The 17,582-nt window shown below is 41.5% G+C and overlaps 1 protein-coding gene across 3 annotated transcripts in view; it reads left to right on the plus strand.

The window, feature by feature from the left end:
• LOC150077842 (NPC intracellular cholesterol transporter 1-like) overlaps positions 1-17,582 on the plus strand; it is a 671,091-nt gene that overhangs the window by 277,138 nt on the left and 376,371 nt on the right. For all 3 annotated transcript variants that reach the window (XM_090384813.1, XM_090384814.1, XM_090384816.1), the window contains one exon: positions 13,668-13,796. In XM_090384813.1, the coding sequence (XP_090240939.1) occupies positions 13,668-13,796 (129 nt within the window). The remainder of the gene's footprint in view (positions 1-13,667; positions 13,797-17,582) is intronic.

Genomic DNA, 17,582 nt, shown 5'->3' on the forward strand with positions numbered 1-17,582 from the left:
ACCCTGCCAACCTTCGTATCGGCCGCAGACTTGGAAATTAAGCTTGATATACCATCATCAATATCATTTATAAATACAGAAAACAATAAAGGGCCCAATACTGAACCTTGAGGGACTCCACTAATAACATTAGTCCACGATGAGCAGTGTCCATTGATTACCACTCTGTCTTCTCCCCCTCAACCACCCCTTTATCCATAGCAGCAATTTGCCTCCAATGCCACACTGCTCCAATTCGTGCAGCAGTCTTCCATGTGCAACAGTATCAAAAGCCTTTCTAAGATCCAAGTATATAATATCAAAGTTATTCCCTGCATCCAGTTCTTTTGTGACTGCATCATAGTATCCAATCAGATTGGTCAGGCAAGACTTCCCTTTAACAAAACCATGCTGTGTCCAAGCTATAACTGAAGTCTTGTCTAGATGATCCTGCAGTGCTTCTTTAACCAGTGCCTCCATTAATTTTCCGGGAACAGAAGTTAAACTCACAGGTCTGTAATTACTTGTGTCAGCCTTTGATCCTCCCTTGTGAATTGGGGTCACATTTGCACATCTCCAGTCCATGGGTACCTCCCCTGAGTCCAAGGAAGCTCTCATAATTATGGCTAAGGGTTTGCTTACTTCCTTTGCTGCCTCCTTTAATATAACTGGATAGATCCCATCCACCCCAGGTGCCTTTCTTGTGTTTATCTTCAACAATTTCTCCTCCACTTTACTCTCAGTTATTACAAGATTCTCTAGCTTACTGCTAGAGTTGAATACACCTCTGGCATTCCCCTCGCTGAATAACTCCTCATGTGTGAATGTTGATGCAAAATATTCATTTAGTTTGTTAGCTACCTGAGCAGGGTCATCAACAGTTGACCCATCGATATCAAGTGGACCAATCTGATTCATCCCCTTCCTTCTAGAGTTTACATAAGTAAAGAACTCTTTGCTGTTTTTCTTCGCACCCCTTGCCAAGGATAATCATAAACCTTCAGTTCAAATTTAACGAGAATCAAATGTTGCTAGCAGAGGTTTCAGTATGCAATGTGTGACAAACGTTGACTGTTTAAAAAAAAAAAAAAAAAAAAAAAAGCAATTAAAATTATAACTTATCAGCTAAAATATAACTTGCCCTCAAAATAACTTCTCCAGCTCGATACAGCTTTTTTTCACTCTGGAACACATTTTAAGGTCTTCAATATTTCTACACACTTTCTTGAGACTTTAAACCACCAGTTTAATCTGGAAGGCAAAAGTTACATTTTTGGACCATGAAACTTTTTTTTTTTTTTTTTTTTTTTTTTTTACAGAAAGGGGGTTCAGTTCTCCCACCATTTTAGATTCTTTCTTTCTGTATTGATCTTTAGAAATTCCCCATTTCCACTAAGTTTCTGACCAACTATATTTAGCATCTCAACTTTTTACATGTGTACGAACCCCGGGGGGCTCCCATCTGGTGAGTGTGGGCTTGCCACACCCAGGGTCCTGAGCTGGATATCATTATGCTTCTTGGCGATTCCCTTCTACTTCTGACCTTTGTTTCTCTCTCAGGGTAATTCAGAATTTTTTTTTTTTTTTTTTTGTCTGGTGCGCATAAGCATCAGGTTTCCTTGCACCATATGGCCAATGATGGTAATAATAACTCAGAAGCCTGCTGAAAGCAAAGCTGAACAGAGAGGAACAGAGTTAAAGCCATAAACACCTATGCAGTCCCAGTGCTAACAATCTCCTTTAGATTGGACGAACACCGAGCTGGAGGATATCGTGAGAAAGACAAGGACACTGATGACCAAGAGCCGCGAACACCACCCGAAGTCACCCGTGGAGAGACTGACAATTGCTCGGAAAGGAGGAGGAAGAGGCCTGATAGACCTCATAGGGCAGCAGAAAACAGCAATTGCTAACCCGAAAGATTACTTCCAAAAACACACAGCAGTGCTCCACCAGGCCATAAGGAAGATAGACAAGCAGTATACCCCCACTCAACCTAAGCGAGGAGTCCTCTCCCAACCAGGAGGCACAAACGAAGCTAGAAAGAGTATCAGAGAAGACACTCCATGGCTGACACTACAATGATCTCCATCAAGATCACAGATAAACTTGCTTCCAATGCATGGCTCATGAGCGGGACTCTCTTCCCCGAGACTGTAGGATTTATGCTCGCCATCCAAGACCAGGTAATCAACACCACCAGATACTATAGAAAATACATCGGCAAGGAGCCTGTAGTGTCTGATGACAAATGTTGACGATGCCATCTGGTCTCAGAAATGATCCTACACATCACCGACTGAGTACACTCATAGACATGACCAGATAGCCAGGATAATACATCAGAAGCTAGCAAGGAAATACCAGTTGATCAAAGAAAGTGTACCATACTACAAGTACAAACTCCAGGCAGTCCCAACCCACAAGCTGTACTGAGACTGTGCCATAATAACGGATAAGACAATCCAGCATAACAGACTGGACATAACCCTTGTAGACAAGAAGGAAAGGGCTACCTATCTGATTGACATAGCGGTACCCAACACTGGCAACCTGCAGAAAACCCATCGGAGAAAAAATCAGGAAGTACACTAACCTAAGACAGGAGATCAAAGATGTGGCATATGCAACAAGTAACAACCAATCCCGATCACTGTGCCAACCACAGGTATGGTGTCAAAGACCCTACATAACAGCCTAGCAGCAATAGGTCTCCCAGCGAACACCTACAAGGAACTCCAGAAAGTCACAATCTGGAACACCTGTAGGATAGTCAGAGTTCCTCGACCAACAGTAACACCAGACATAACAACAACCACCCTGTGTACTTGGTAGCAATACCTGTCACGAGGTGGAATCCCCAATCAAGGAGAATTATAATAATAACTTGTGTGTTGTTTCTCTTGATTACTGTGCGCATATATTTAACCCAAAAATGTTTTACACATATGCATTTGACTTTCTAGTTGACCAGTTTTTCTGATAAATAATTCTCATCACCCATGTGATAGTGCTGCCTTGCTTATTAGAGGATTATGTTGACAATGACATGAAGAGTAGGAGATCTTCAGATTTACTTCACAAGTACAATGAACAGTGAAAAAAAAAAAAAAAAAGTCATGAGTTAGGGTTAAATTTGAAAGTGTCCGTAATTCTGCCCAGACATGATAGGTGGGAGTACATGATGAGGGTCACCTTCGTGGGCAGGAGCAGCAGTGCATAGAACATGCTTCTTGATTAGACTGGGGTTCAAGCCCGTGACCACCAAATACGGAGGATGGGGAAAGGTCAGGGAATGACCATCGCATATCCCCGGAGCAATATGGCCCTAGTTGCTCATGGGGTAGAATTTTTCAGAGTGTGGTCTGTGCTTGTTAACAGAAGAGACCATCTTCTACAGGGATGGGATACACTTAAATAGAAGGGGTGTAAGAGTGTTTGCTGATTCTATTGAGGCAGTGTTATGTGGTTGGAAAACTGCTTGCTGGGGGGGGGGGATTCACAGACAAAAAGGTTAACAGTAGCCAAGAGGCAGAGGAGAAAGGGGTTCTTGCACTGCTTCTATTAGAATGAGTAATAACTATTGCTGTGCAACAACTGGTACCCAAACAGAAGCAACATTTCTCCCAAACAGGTCAACGTCAGAATGAGCCTGGTCACTTTAGGAAAGCGTACCTAGTAAAACAACCAAGATAAACAAGGCTGTTAACACGTGAATTACTGTTCCGTATAGTAATATTTATTCCAAGTATTCAGAAAGCACCGTTTCTGATGAAAAGAGTGCTTATCGAGAAGATCCAGGTCTCACTTCTTTGCAGAGGAAGAGATGGACATGGGAAGGCCACCCTTCCTGAAGCGAGGGGAGAGAATCTGATCATTATAAGCCATCACCCCTCAGACACAAACTGAGGGCTGCACTAAACTTAATTCCCAGTTTACTTCAGTTGAATTGTAGAGGCTGTTACACCAAACTTGATGACATTCAGGATCTTCTCTGGTATAACTCAGTTGCTGTTTGTGTTCTTGAAACTAAATTAACAGCATCTGTTACAACCTCACTTAAACATCATGTCATCTACATAAGGCGCCTCCGTAGCCAGGTGGGAAGGAGCAGCAGTGCGTAGCACACGCTTCTTGATTAGACTGGTTTGAGCCCGTCACCACCAATTACGGAGGATGCGGAAAGGTCAGGGAATGACTACAGCATATCCCGGAGCAATATGGCCTTAATTGCTAATGCTCCTAAAAACCAAATAACAAACAAACAATCATCTACATAAAAGATCAAGTCTCTCATATAACCAGTTTGGCTCATAGAGGCATTGCAATTATAATCTGCTCCAACATTCCTTCCCAACTGTTAATGCTACAAACAAATCTAGAAACTATGGCTGCCCAAGTAAGTATCTTACTGTTTTGTTCTTTCCATTGTCTCTTTATAGCTTCCCCTAACCGAGACATTTCTTACAGTAACCCTGAAAGTCTTGTATCTCAGCTCCCTCCTTTCTCCTGCATTATGGGAGATTTTAATCAGTAAATAAAAAAGCAAGGCTCAGTATGTCCTATGTTATTGATTGGTTTTCTAAAAGATGAGAGAAATTACCTCAATATATGCATGTAGGATGTTTATTCACTAACACTCATTTAATTTAAATGAATATTAAAATAAAGAAATGAATTCTACTCTCGGAGGCAAACCATTAGTGATCCAATGTACCCTTCATCTGTGAGCTCTAAATCTGTCAATAAAATATATCAGTACTCCAGCAAATGACAACTAGTGGGAGAAGACATTGTGCCTATAAATTAAAAGCAAATACAAGTGACTTATGAAAATTCAAAAAAATTTATTTACTTTCTTTAAGTGGATGAGATTTTTCTCTCCATATGCTAACTGGCCATTTTTCCAATGTTTGAGTGACTTTTTCGTGATAGTCTTCTGGGTAGTGACCGCTACCCAACAGTCTGTCCTATAGAGACAAGTCTACCACCCTGCCCTAATCATATGGTCAGGAATTTTGTGAAAGCTGATTGGGAGCAATACAGGTAGTTAACAATCCTAGACAAAGCAGTTCTATCAAATGTATCAATTAAGGAAAGCTATAACTTATATAACAAATCAAATATTGCACGCTACCAAAATAACAATACCAAAAATGCTCAAGTCATTGAACACAGCCAAACGCACCTAAGTGGAAAAATGGATTCAACCAAGCAAAATGAGAGAAAAATAAAGCCTGGAATAACTTTTGCAAGAATTCCACTGCTGCAAATCAAGTGCAGTTTTTAAGGGAGCCAGAGCCAATTCCAGACATGTTAAGTGAGCAAGCAAAAGAGGGTAATGGAAGTGTTTTTCTTCTACAATTCTTCTTCTTCTTTGGTCCTTAGCTGGCAGCTGGGGGAGGCGGTTGGCCACGCAACCAGTATGCTGCTGTAGGTGCCGCAGGGTTTCGGACTTGCTCTGTGATGTTCTTCCATACCTTACGATCCATGGCTTCAGTCCTGGCCTGGTTAAGGTCGAGACATCGGCTCTTCAAGTCATCTTCCACTTGCTTGGCCCACGTTTTCCTAGGCGCGGTCCGTTGGATGCTCCATTGGGTGGGTCATTGTCTCCAAAGGAGTGTGGATGGTATTCTGTTCGTGCCCATTCTACATACGTGGCGAAACCATCTGAGCCTTCGCTTCTGGATTTGGTCGGCAATGGTTGGTTGCTGTTGGCATCTGGCACGGATGGTATCATTAGTGATGCGGTCGCGAAGAGAGATGCCCAAGATCTGCCGCAGGCATCGCATTTGGAATACCTCAAGTTTGTTCAAATCTAACTTGAGACAAATCCATGTTTCCGATCCGTAAAGAAGAATGGGCAGGATCAAAGTCCGGAAGAGTCAGATTTTAGTCTTTGTGGAAATGTTGGTCCTCTTGGACAGACACCATTTGAGCGAGGCGAACGCAGTGGCCGCCTGTCCAATTCTGCTGTGGATTTCCATGGTGGATGCAACTTTCTTCTCCTGGACCAGCGACCCAAGGTATTTAAAGTCTTGCACTTGCTCGATCTGGACGCCTTCGAGATAGATGATGGCTTGCAACCCATCTGTTGTCAGGGCCTTTGTCTTACCAGCATTGATCTTCAAACCGTATGGCCGGGCAATGCGGGCAATGTCGTAGAGGATGTCCGTGGCTTCAGCGTCGTTACCGGCAAGGATAGCACTATCATCAGCAAACATCAGGTCAGTCACATAGTGATCCTTGTCATATTGTATGCCCTGTCTGTTTCTGAATGCTTGCCTCATAATGGCGTCGACCACGATGTTGAAAAGCAACGGGGAGGCGACATCCCCTTGGCGGACTCCAGTTTGGATGGTAAATTCCTCAGATAAATCGTTCTGGATGCGCACCTGGCTGGTTAAACCGTTGTATGCAGTTTGGAGGAGTGTGATGACTTTTCAAGGTACATGTTCAACCTCTAGTAGTTTCCATAAGGCAGGCCGGTGGACACAGTCGAAAGCAGACTTAAAGTCAATGAAAACAATGACGGTTCGCTGTCCACACCGGATCCTCTCCTCCATCAGCTGACGAATGGCAAAGATTTGATCACAGCATCCTTGCCCGGGTCTAAATCCTGCCTGTTCTTCTCGACTGGTTTGCTCGCGATGTTTTTGCAGTCTTGACTGGATGATCTTCATAAAGACCTTTCCGATGATGGAAAGGAGGCTGATGCCACAGTAGTTCTTGCAGTCCCGGTTATCACCTCTCTTGTGGATCGGTACGATAATGGCTTTCCTCCATGTTAACGGAATTTGTTCAGTGCACCAGATGGTTTTGAGGAGTGAGTGTAGTCGGCGAAGCAGTACATCTCCCCCAGCTTTGATCGCTTCTGTGGTGCCTTGGTCCACTCCTGGTGCCCTGCCATTCTTCAGGGATTGTATGGCTGCTTTCACTTCTTCTACTGTAGGCTCAACATCGACCATGGAGACCTCAGGGGGGGTCGATCGAGAGTGCTGTTGCTGGCTTTCCCTGAGGTGGGTCGTGATTATACAAAGCTTTGAAGAATTCACTCCACCGTTGCAGGCGTTCGGATGGTGATCGCACGAAGGTCTCATCAGCATTCTTGATGTTGTCACTAGTCAATTTGGTCTTTCCACTCAGACATCTGAGGGTGCGGTAGAGAGCGCGGTACTCGTTCTTGGATGCCGCCACTTCAAGATCGTCTGCCACTTGGTTCCAGTATGCTTCTCTTTCTGCTGTCATTCTTTGTCGGACTTCTCGGTTTAGCTGCCGGTACTGTTCAAAGTCGACCAACTTTGCCTATTTCCGTTTGTCCACGAGGTCGAGGCACTCGTCTGATATCCATGATTGCGTTCGACGTCGGGCAGGTGGATATAGGGGCTTGGCACATTCCAGGATGGCATCAGAGATCTGCTTTTCTTCTTCATTTATATCCTCGGGCACGGCCAGCATCTCGAAGCGGTTGGATAGGGCGATCTGATATGCCTGTTTGTTGGCAGCATTCATTAGCTGCCTCCAGTCCAGCTTGGCTGACCGAGATGATCTTTTTGCATGCCGTAATTTGAGCTGCACCTTAGCCCGGATGAGGTAGTGATCAGATCCGCAATCAGGTCCCCTCATGGTACGAACGTCCATGAGTGATGAGCGAAATTTGGCATTGATCAAAATGTAGTCCAGGATTGCTGAGTCCTTGCCAGATGGATTTCGCCATGTAAGTTGATGTTTTTGAGGGTGCTGGAAATGGCTGTTTCCAATGATCAGGTTGTTAGATGCGGCAAAGGACAACAAACGTAGTCCGTTGTCATTGATCTTCCCATGGCCAAACTTGCCCATTGTTGTTTCCCAACCAGATCTGTCCACGCCAATATGGGCATTAAAGTCCCCTGCGAGGATGATCACTTCTGTCTGCGGAATTGAATCCAGCGTATGTTGGAGCTGGTTGTAGAAGTCATTCTTGGTCGGGTCCAGGCTAGTCTCAGTTGGCGCATAGGCGTAGATAATATGGGTCTTGATGGTGCCCTTGACAGTAAGGACTGCCAGGCGGTCTGATATTGGTTGGAAAGCGATCACACTACTGGTGGCCTGAGCATCGACCATAAAGCCCACTCCTGCTTCTTGTTTCTCACCACCAGAGTAGAATAGCATAACCGCTTCATTAGGTGCTGGTGGTTGGATGATCATCGTTCCAGACCCGGTGAGCCTTAATTCGGATAATGCCGCGATTGATATCTTGCACCTAAGTAGTTCTTGGGCAATGATTTCCTTTTGTCCAACGTGGTGCCCCGTTCGAACATTCCATTCGCCAATGTTAATTGTCCTTTTCGGCGTAGTAAGCTTATTGCTGTGGCCAGTGGCCCACTTCACACCAGTACCCTGGGTCCCCAGTGCTGGCGCATCGGCTACCCCGGATGCAGTAACGTTGTAAGAGCTTGTTCCGAATTTCATGCGGTTTCTTGCCTAGGTTTCCCGGTTCTGGTCATTTCGGCAGGATGACCACCCTCCTCCTTTCGCAGCCGGGCTTGGGACCGTCCATGGCGGAGTTAATTACATGGTACACTAAAACATAATTCATTAGTAAAATGTGTAATAACTATCCTCCTTCACATCTATCCATACTGAATCTGAACGAGAATTTTTCACTATCTCAAGATAGCCTCTGCTGAAAAACTCCCTGGGTTTGACACTGATTCCCATCAACCATACAACTGTCCCTTCACAATAATCAAATGGCTTGCTCTTCACAGTTCAAGACCTAATGCTGGTCTCAGTTTAGTCACTTTCTGTCTTACTCCTTCTATATAACTAGATTTTTAGAGAAAATGCTTTTCCTGGCACCATGCACCTGTCACAGAAGTAACCAGAAGTATGATGTGGTCACCCAGTTCTAAATCTGGGTGACCACATCATACATGTTGTGCTTACTATCTGATTTCTTTGCTTGACCTAAAAAAAAAAAAAAAAAAAAAAAAAAAACATCTTTCCTTGACCATACCAATTTAATCATCTGTTTCAATAAATTTGACATTTTGAGAGTATTATCAACCATCATACTCTTCACTTATGTCATGTTATGAATGGCATGACTTTCATCATATACTCTATTTTCCTATCTGGGCAGAATTGCAGACACTCAAATTTAACCCTGATTCATGACTTTTTCAACATTGCCCTGTACTTAGCATTAGTAAAGATACATGATGCAAAAAAGCAAGCTTATATAGCATCAGCCAAACCCCCCCCCATAATCTTCTAATTTCACCCATCCACTCGCTCCAAATGTTTGTCTAGTTCTCCCCTGAATCTATTTATGCTATCGACTTCAACGACAGATGGAAGTTTTTTTCCAGCAATCAACCATATGCTGGCTAAAGGCAGACTTCACACATCTATCCTACAACTGTCTTTCCTCAATTTGAATTCATGCCCTCTCGGGCAGATTATTCTGAGCAAGAGGAACGATCCCATCAGCAGTGACCATGCTCAAACCCTTCAAGGCTTTATACATCTCAATCAGATCACCTCACAGGTGCCTAGTCTCCAGACACTGTAATTTGCAAAACTTAAGCCTTTCTTCATGAGAGCAACCCTTTGTTCCATTCACTAATCTTGTTGCCCTTCTCTGCACTTGCTCCAGCAGCTCTACATCCTTCCTAAAATGTGGCCTCCAGACCTGTATAGTGTGCTCAAGGTGTAGTCTGAACATTGCCTTAGACAAGGGGATAACACCTCCTTATCCCTGCCAGAAAAATTCCTGTATGTCATTGACAAGACACCATGAGCCACTCTTGCAGACTGTCTGTACTGCTCAGAAAACTTCATATCTGCCTGCACAATTACCCCAGATCCTTTTCACTCTCTACCACTGTCAGTGTAGTACCACACAGTTGATACATTAAATTGGGGGTTACTGCTTCCCATATGCAGTACTTTACGTTTGTCAATGTTAAACTTCAGTTTTGCCACCTCTCAGCCCATCTGCTCAACTTTTCGAGATCCTGTTGCAGCAGCATACTGTCATTAGTGTCATTAACAACCCTGCCAGCCTTTGTATCATCTGCAAACTTAGACATTAAGCCTGATATACCATCATCAATGTCATTAATGAATACAGAAAACAGCAATGGACTGAACCCTGAGGGACTCCACTAATAATATTAGTCCATGAAGAGCAGTGTCCATTGATTATCACTCTGTCTTCTGCTACTCAACCATCTCTATCCATAGCAGCAATTTGCCACCAGTTCCACACTACTCCAATTTGTGCAGCAGTCTTCCATGTGCAACAGTATCAAAAGCCTTTCTAAGATCCAAATATATGATATCAAAATTATTCTTTGCATCCAGTACCTTTGTGACCACATCGTAGTAGTATTCAATCAAATTGGTCAGACAAGACTTCCCCTTAACAAAAACATGCTGTGTCTGAGTTATAACTGAAGTCTTGTCTAGATGATCCTACAGTGCTTCTTTAACCTGTGCCTCCATTAATTTCCGTGGAACAGAAGTTAAACTCCACAGGTCTATAATTACTTGTGTTCCCTTTGATCCTCCTTTGTTGATTGGGTTGACATTTGCACATCTCCAGTCCATGGATACCTCTCCTGAGTATAAGGAAATTCTCATAATTATGGCTAAGGGTTTGCTTACTTCCTTTGCTGCTTCCTTTAATATAGCTAGATAGATACAATCCATCCCAGGTGCCTTTCTTATGTTTGTCTTCAACAGTTTCTCCTCAACTCTGCTCTGTTATTACAAAATCATCTAGCTCACTGCCAGAGTTAAATTTGCCACTGGCATTCCTCTCCCTGAATAACTTCTCATGTGTGAATGTAGATGCAAAATACTCATTTAGTTTGTTAGCTACCTGAGCAGGATCATCAACAGTTGACCATCGATATCCAGTGGACCAATCTGATTCACCCCCTTCCTTCTAGACTTTTAAATAAGTAAAGAACTCTGCTGTTTTTCTTTGCATCCTTTGCCAAAGATTTCTCGTAATCTGCCTTTCCTTCCTAACCTCCTTTGTGACTTGGTTACAGACCAGCTTATATCATAGGATTCTGTGTCATCCATTAATTTATATGTATTCCATGCATTTTTCTTCTCTGCCACATGTCTCATTAGTTCATCTGGCATCCATTTAGGCCTAAACCTTGAACAATATTTCTTTGTTGGTATGAAAAGCCTAGTAGCTTCTAAGATTAATTTTTTGAATGCTTCCCATTTTGAACTTGCTGTTGGTAACGGCGCCTCCGTAGCCAGGTGGGAAGGAGCAGCGGTGCGTAGCACACGCTTCTTGATTAGACCGGGGTTCGAGCCCGTCACCACCAAATACGGAGGATGCGGAAAGGTCAGGGAATGACCACCGCACATCCCGGAGCAATATGGCCTTAGTTGCTAAAGCTCCTAAAAACCAAAAATAACAAATAAAAATAGCTGTTGGTAACATCAGTTTGTCCCACCATATAGAATTTAAATACTGTCTCAGACTTCTGTAGTCGCTTTTACGAAAGCAAAAACCCTTCCCTATACCACTGATGGTAGTTGCCTCTTTGAGTAAATCCCACTTCAGCACACTGATCGCTGCCACCTACTGGTACCTTTATATGCAGATTCTTAATGCATGAATAATCACTACTGATAATCAGATCAAGAGTATTACTCCATCTAGTTGCTTCTCAAACCTGCTGCTGTAGAAAACAATCATCCAGTAAATCCACAAAAGCCTTGCTAGTGTGCAAGTGACCAACCCACAAATTCCAGTCAATATCTGGGAAATTAAAATCCCCTATTATAAAACTTTCTGATTTACTGGTCCACTATTTTCCTGTACAGTTGTTTATTATGCACATCAGAGTCATTAGGCCTATAACACACTCCTACTCTCAATTTTGATTTCCCAGTGCTTATGTCACACCAAAGTGACTCGACACTGCACGGTCCAGCCATGTTGACTGGCTGTACTTCCTTGGATATTTTTTGTTTCTTAACTAATAGCATAACTCTTCCTCCCTTCCTATCCTGTCTATCCTTTCTGTACACATTGTACTCCTCAAATTCCATTTCTGCATTCCTTATATCTGTGTGATACTACATCTCTGATATCCCAACAATATCTGCCTTTGATGTTTTTACCAACACCTCAAATTCATCAAATTTATTTACCAAACTCCTAGCATTGGTATACATGCAAGTATACATGCACCTGTTCCTATTCTTAGCTACCCTTACACAGCCCATATGTTTACTTGTACCACAATGACTCCCAGCAGTCTTTGAAATCCCCTGCATCTTGTTTTCCAGGCTGCTGCTCATTCCAATAGAATCAGTGCAAGAATCTCTTTCACCTCTGCCAGTGGCTATTCTTAGTCAGTGTATCTCCCCAAGCTAGCATTTTTCCAACCCACCTAACACTGCCTCAGTATCATCACAAATATTATCATCATCAAATATAGCATCACCATACTTGTTAGGTATGTCTGTAGATCTCCTATCCTTAATGTCATAAGTGCCAAATTGTAGAACAATATCATCTTATCTGCTCTACATAATCTGGCTGACGTACCCCGGTTGTATTCCACCTACTCCTTTTTTTGTACAGATTTCCTATTTCCAGTGTATTTGAGACTCGCTATTAGTGGGTTTCGAATACAGAAGTTGTCTGTCCAACATGTTGAGTATAAAGTTTCGAGACAATAGGATTCCCATATAGTTTTTTGTACTGTGTCAATTTCCTATTTCCCTGACAGTAGTCACAAATTCTAGGTTGCCTGGTAGGCAAGTGCAAGCTATGACATTGAGCTGGACAGTTGAGAGTTTGATGCCCCACCCCCTTAACTTTATTTCTTTATGTGAATCCACCCTGTTCTTCAAGCTGTCATAAATGCCCATCAGAATACTGTTTTGATGCTTAATACAAAAGGAATATGGGAAAACTGTCAACAGAGTAATTTCAGAGTAACCATTCCTCTTGCATAGGAGCAACTAGAGAACTCCCCTCCAATTAATGGTTTTGAAGGCTTTTATAATTTTACATTAAAGGCCAAAAACTTAAAATTTAATTATGTTTTTGTTGTGAAAGAGTGGCCTGGTGTGTTTAACCTTTCATAGGTGCCATTCCTGAGGATAATACTCCCTTAGAAATCTCCTTTTAGGATGGTGAACTCATTCAGACAGGGCAGGAGTAATTTTACTTATCTCTCATCATATTGAAAGAAGCAGACTGTTTTTTTCTCTTTTTTTTGTAACTTAGTACCATTCTCTTTATCGTATGCTAACTCTTCAATTAAATTTTAATATCAATTAAACATTAAAATCGCTCATAATACAAATAAACAGCACATCAGCAAAATCTGATCTTAGATGTGCTGTCTGCTATAATTACTGATGTACCAATTAATGCCATGTACCTCAGATTGAATTGTATTGTCTGTGCAAAAAAAAAAAAAAATATATATATATATATATATATATATATATAAATAATAATAATAACCCCTTTATTTTTGTTGCTATATATCATTTAATTTCATGACATGTTTCTTTTAAATCTGAATCATTTTTATTCTAATAGCTTTAATTTTTACTTTGAATTATTTTAAAAATTAAATAATTTATGTTTTCTATTATTACTTAGTTTAATTGTTTTTGTGTGTAATATTTATTGAATCTAATTTTGACAGCGATCTGTAGTGGATGAAGTGGACAGAGGCAGCCATTCCGATATTTTGACTGTTGCTGTGAGCTATTTGATCATGTTTGCGTACATTGCTGTTGCGTTGGGCGAAGTTAATACCTGTGGAAACTTGCTGGTAAAAAATTTTCTATAATACAAATGACTCAATTTACTATTATTACAAATGTAACTTTCAGGTGAGTCTTTCAGATCCACAAAATTGCAACATTCTATAACATTGGTAATACAGTCAGTCCTCGTATAACACTTGTTCACACTACACGAATTCGATCATACACTATTTATAAATAGGGAAATGATATCTTATAACACGAACCGAATTTGCTTGTGCACGATTCGCCTTTGTGTTTACAAGAAATGGCAGTCGAATGCAGAATCACCCCCAACCGGAACGCAACACGATGGGAATGAAGAGAAGATTCTGAAAATGTATTTATATGTAGTTATATCTTTAAAAATGTATTTTTATTAATTAAAAATGTAATTATATCTTTAAGTAATATATATAGGATGAGCCAAAAAAAAACTCCTTCCCATTGCATCCATCCATTCACTCCAAATATTTGTCTAGTTCTGCCCTGAATTTATTTAAGCTGTCCACTTCTAAAACAACAAATGGAAATTTGTCCCTGAAATTAACCACTTGCTGGCTAAATTCTACAACTGTCTTTCCTCAGTTTGAATTTGTTCTCTCAGTCTATTAATCTGAGCAAGAGGAAGAACCCCATCAGCACTGAGCTTGCTCAAACCATTCTAGACCTTATACACCTCAATCAGATCACCTTGCAAGTACCTAGTCTCCAGACACTGTAATTTGCAAAACTTAACCTCTTTCTCCATAAGAGCAACCCTTTGTTCCATTCACTAATCTTGTGGCCCTTCTCTGTACTCGTTCCAGCAACTCTACAGCCTTCCTAAAACGAATCCTTTAGACCTGTATACAGTACTTAAGGTGTGGCCTGACCATCCCCTTATCCCTGCTAGAAAAATTCCTGTATATCATTGACAAGGCACCATGAGCTACACTTGCAGACCATCTGCACTGCTCAGAAAACTTCATATCTGACTGCACAATTATCCCAGGTTCTTTTCATTCCCTACCACCCTGAGTGTAGTACCACACAGTTGATACTTTACTTTGGGGTTACTTCAGTTGTGACCTCTCAGCCTATCTGCTCAACTTTTCTAGATCCTGTTGCAGTTGCGTACTGTCGTTAGTGTCATTAACAACACTAGCAATCTTTGTATCATTTGCAGACTTAGACATTGGGCCTGAAAACTTATATTGTTTAGTTATACTTAACAATATAACTATTGTTAAAGGGAAGGGATTTTGCTTTTGTGAAGGTGATTACAATGGTCTTAGTTTAAATTCCTTTCAATGGTACTAACTGCAAATTCTAAGTGGGAAGCATTTTTTTTTTTGGAGGTAACCATAATCATAGCAACTATGGTTACCTCCCTAAAAGTTGATGTTCAAGGTATTATACATAAATAGATGTCAGATGAATTGATGAAACTAAAGACAGAGGAGAAGAATATACTTGATACATATAACTTATCAAGGTATACAGAAACCTACGATAAGTATAAACTACTCTGCAATCAAGTTATGAAGGGATTATGTAGGCTGAGGGAAACTCAGCTTACATAACCCCTTTATAACTTGATTGCAGGGCTTATGTATGCTGACCCACTGACATAACCTCTGTAATGTAAGGGGTCAGCTTACATAAACCCTTTACATTAGGGGTCAGAAACTAGCTACAGATTCTTAGCTACAGACACTGAGGATTCTATAGCTAAGAAAGAAAGAAAGAAAAGTAGCAAAGAATTCTTTGCTTATGTTGATCTTTAGAAGGAAAGAGCTAGATGAATATGAATGGCATAACTGTTGATGATCCTATTCTGGTTTGCAGATAAACTGAGTGTCTGTTTCATTTTTATTCACACAGGTTTTATGGATGGGGATACCAACAGTGTATCTCATTCTAACTGGGAGCTAAATTATTATTTATTTATTTATTATTATTTTTTATAAAAACTTCAAACACAATAGGTATTAGAACCTATAGTACTTGGTACCCTGCATGGGTACCAAGGCAAAACAGCAGCAAGGAGCACAGATTTTAAGAATGTGCAGAGAAATATCATCTGGACACCTCGAGCTTCATTGGCAATAAGATTGTTTAGAATTCTTCTGAACAATCTTATTGCCAATGGGGGGGGGCGATTCTCCAACGCATCACAACCTAAAAAAATGTGCAACTTGTGAAATGTTTGCTGAACTCTCTGGAACAGAACATGATCTAGCCAAGGAGGATGTCTTTGTGTGTGCCAGGTGCAGAGAGTGTCTAGAAATTAGGCATCAACTCGGCATTCTACTGGGCGTCTATGAGAGCTTGAGGTGTAGGGTAGATGCCCTCAAACGCATCACAACCTAAAAAAATGTGCAACTTGTGAAATGTTTGCTGAACTCTGGAACAGAACATAATCTAGCCAAGGAGGATGTCTTTGTGTGTGCCAGGTGCAGAGAGTGTCTAGAAATTAGGCATCAACTCGGCGTTCTACTGGGCGTCTATGAGAGCTTGAGGTGTAAGGTAGATGCCCTCGAAGAAATTAATATGAGGGACCCATCAAGCTCTCAGCTGCCCAACTCAACGCCAGAGCTCACTCCTGGGCATCAGACAACACAGCGGCAATCTCCAAGGCAGAATGCCTGGTCCAAAGGAACTAGTTATTGTTGGTGACTCTATTGTCAGGGAGAGGGGGAATATATTGTGTAAAAAGGATAGATGGAACAGGACCAGGGTATGTCTACCAGAGGCAAAAGTTGATGATGTTGTAAAGCATATTTTTTAAGGGCACAAGAGGTGATATTATTGTACTCGTTGGCACCAATGACATTAAGAGGAGATCTGCAGATTTACATTAACAAGTACAGGTCAATGTTGCAAAAAAGTCGTGAGTTAGGGTTAAATTTGAAAGTGTCTGCAATTCTGCCTAGACACGATAAGAGGGAGTATGTGATGAGAGCCTTGTCAATCAATTCGGCCCTGGAGGGAATGTGCAAGGCTCAAGGGGTAAAATTTTTTTCGGCATGGTCTGTGCTTGTTAACAGGAGAGACTGCTTCTACAGGGATGGGGTACACTTAAATAGAAAGGGTGCAAGAATATTTGCTGATGCTATCGAGGCAGCATTAGGTGGGTCGGAAAACTGCTAGCTTGGGAGGGGATTCACAGACTAAAAGGTTAAATGTAGCTGCAGGCAGAGGTGAAGGTGATTCTTTCACAACTTCTATTAGAATAAGTAGCAACCTGGAGCGAAGGGTGAGGGGGTTTCAGGGACTGATGGCAGTCATTGTGAAACAAGTGGGTATATGGGATGTGTCAGGGTAACTAGGAATAGGTACCTGTATGATTGCATGTATACCAATGCTAGAAGTATAGTAAATAAATTTGAAGTGTTGGTCAAGACATCAAAGGCGGATATTGGTGGGATATCAGAGACGTGGTGTCACACTGATATTAGGAATGCGGAATTGGAATTTGGGCAGTACAGTTGTACAGAAAGGATAGACAGGAAAGGAAGGGAGGAGTTGTCATGCTGTTAATTATGAAAAACATAATCAAAAGAAGTGCATCCAGTTGATATAGATGAACAGTGCACTGTTGAATCAGTTTGGTGTTGACACAAGCACTGCGAAAGCAAAAATAAGAGTAGGAGTGTGTAATAGGCCTAACGACTCGAAATAGTACAATGAACAATTGTACAGAGAAATAGTGGGCTAGTAAATCAGAATGTCTTATAATGGGGGATTTTAACTTCCCAGATATTGAATGGAACTTGTGGGTTGGTCACTCACACACTAGTAAGACTTTTGTGGATTTATTGGATGAT

This window comes from Mastigoproctus giganteus, chromosome 11 (assembly GCF_048544385.1).
Source record: "Mastigoproctus giganteus isolate SK-2022 chromosome 11, ASM4854438v1, whole genome shotgun sequence".
NCBI lineage: Eukaryota > Metazoa > Arthropoda > Arachnida > Uropygi > Thelyphonidae > Mastigoproctus > Mastigoproctus giganteus.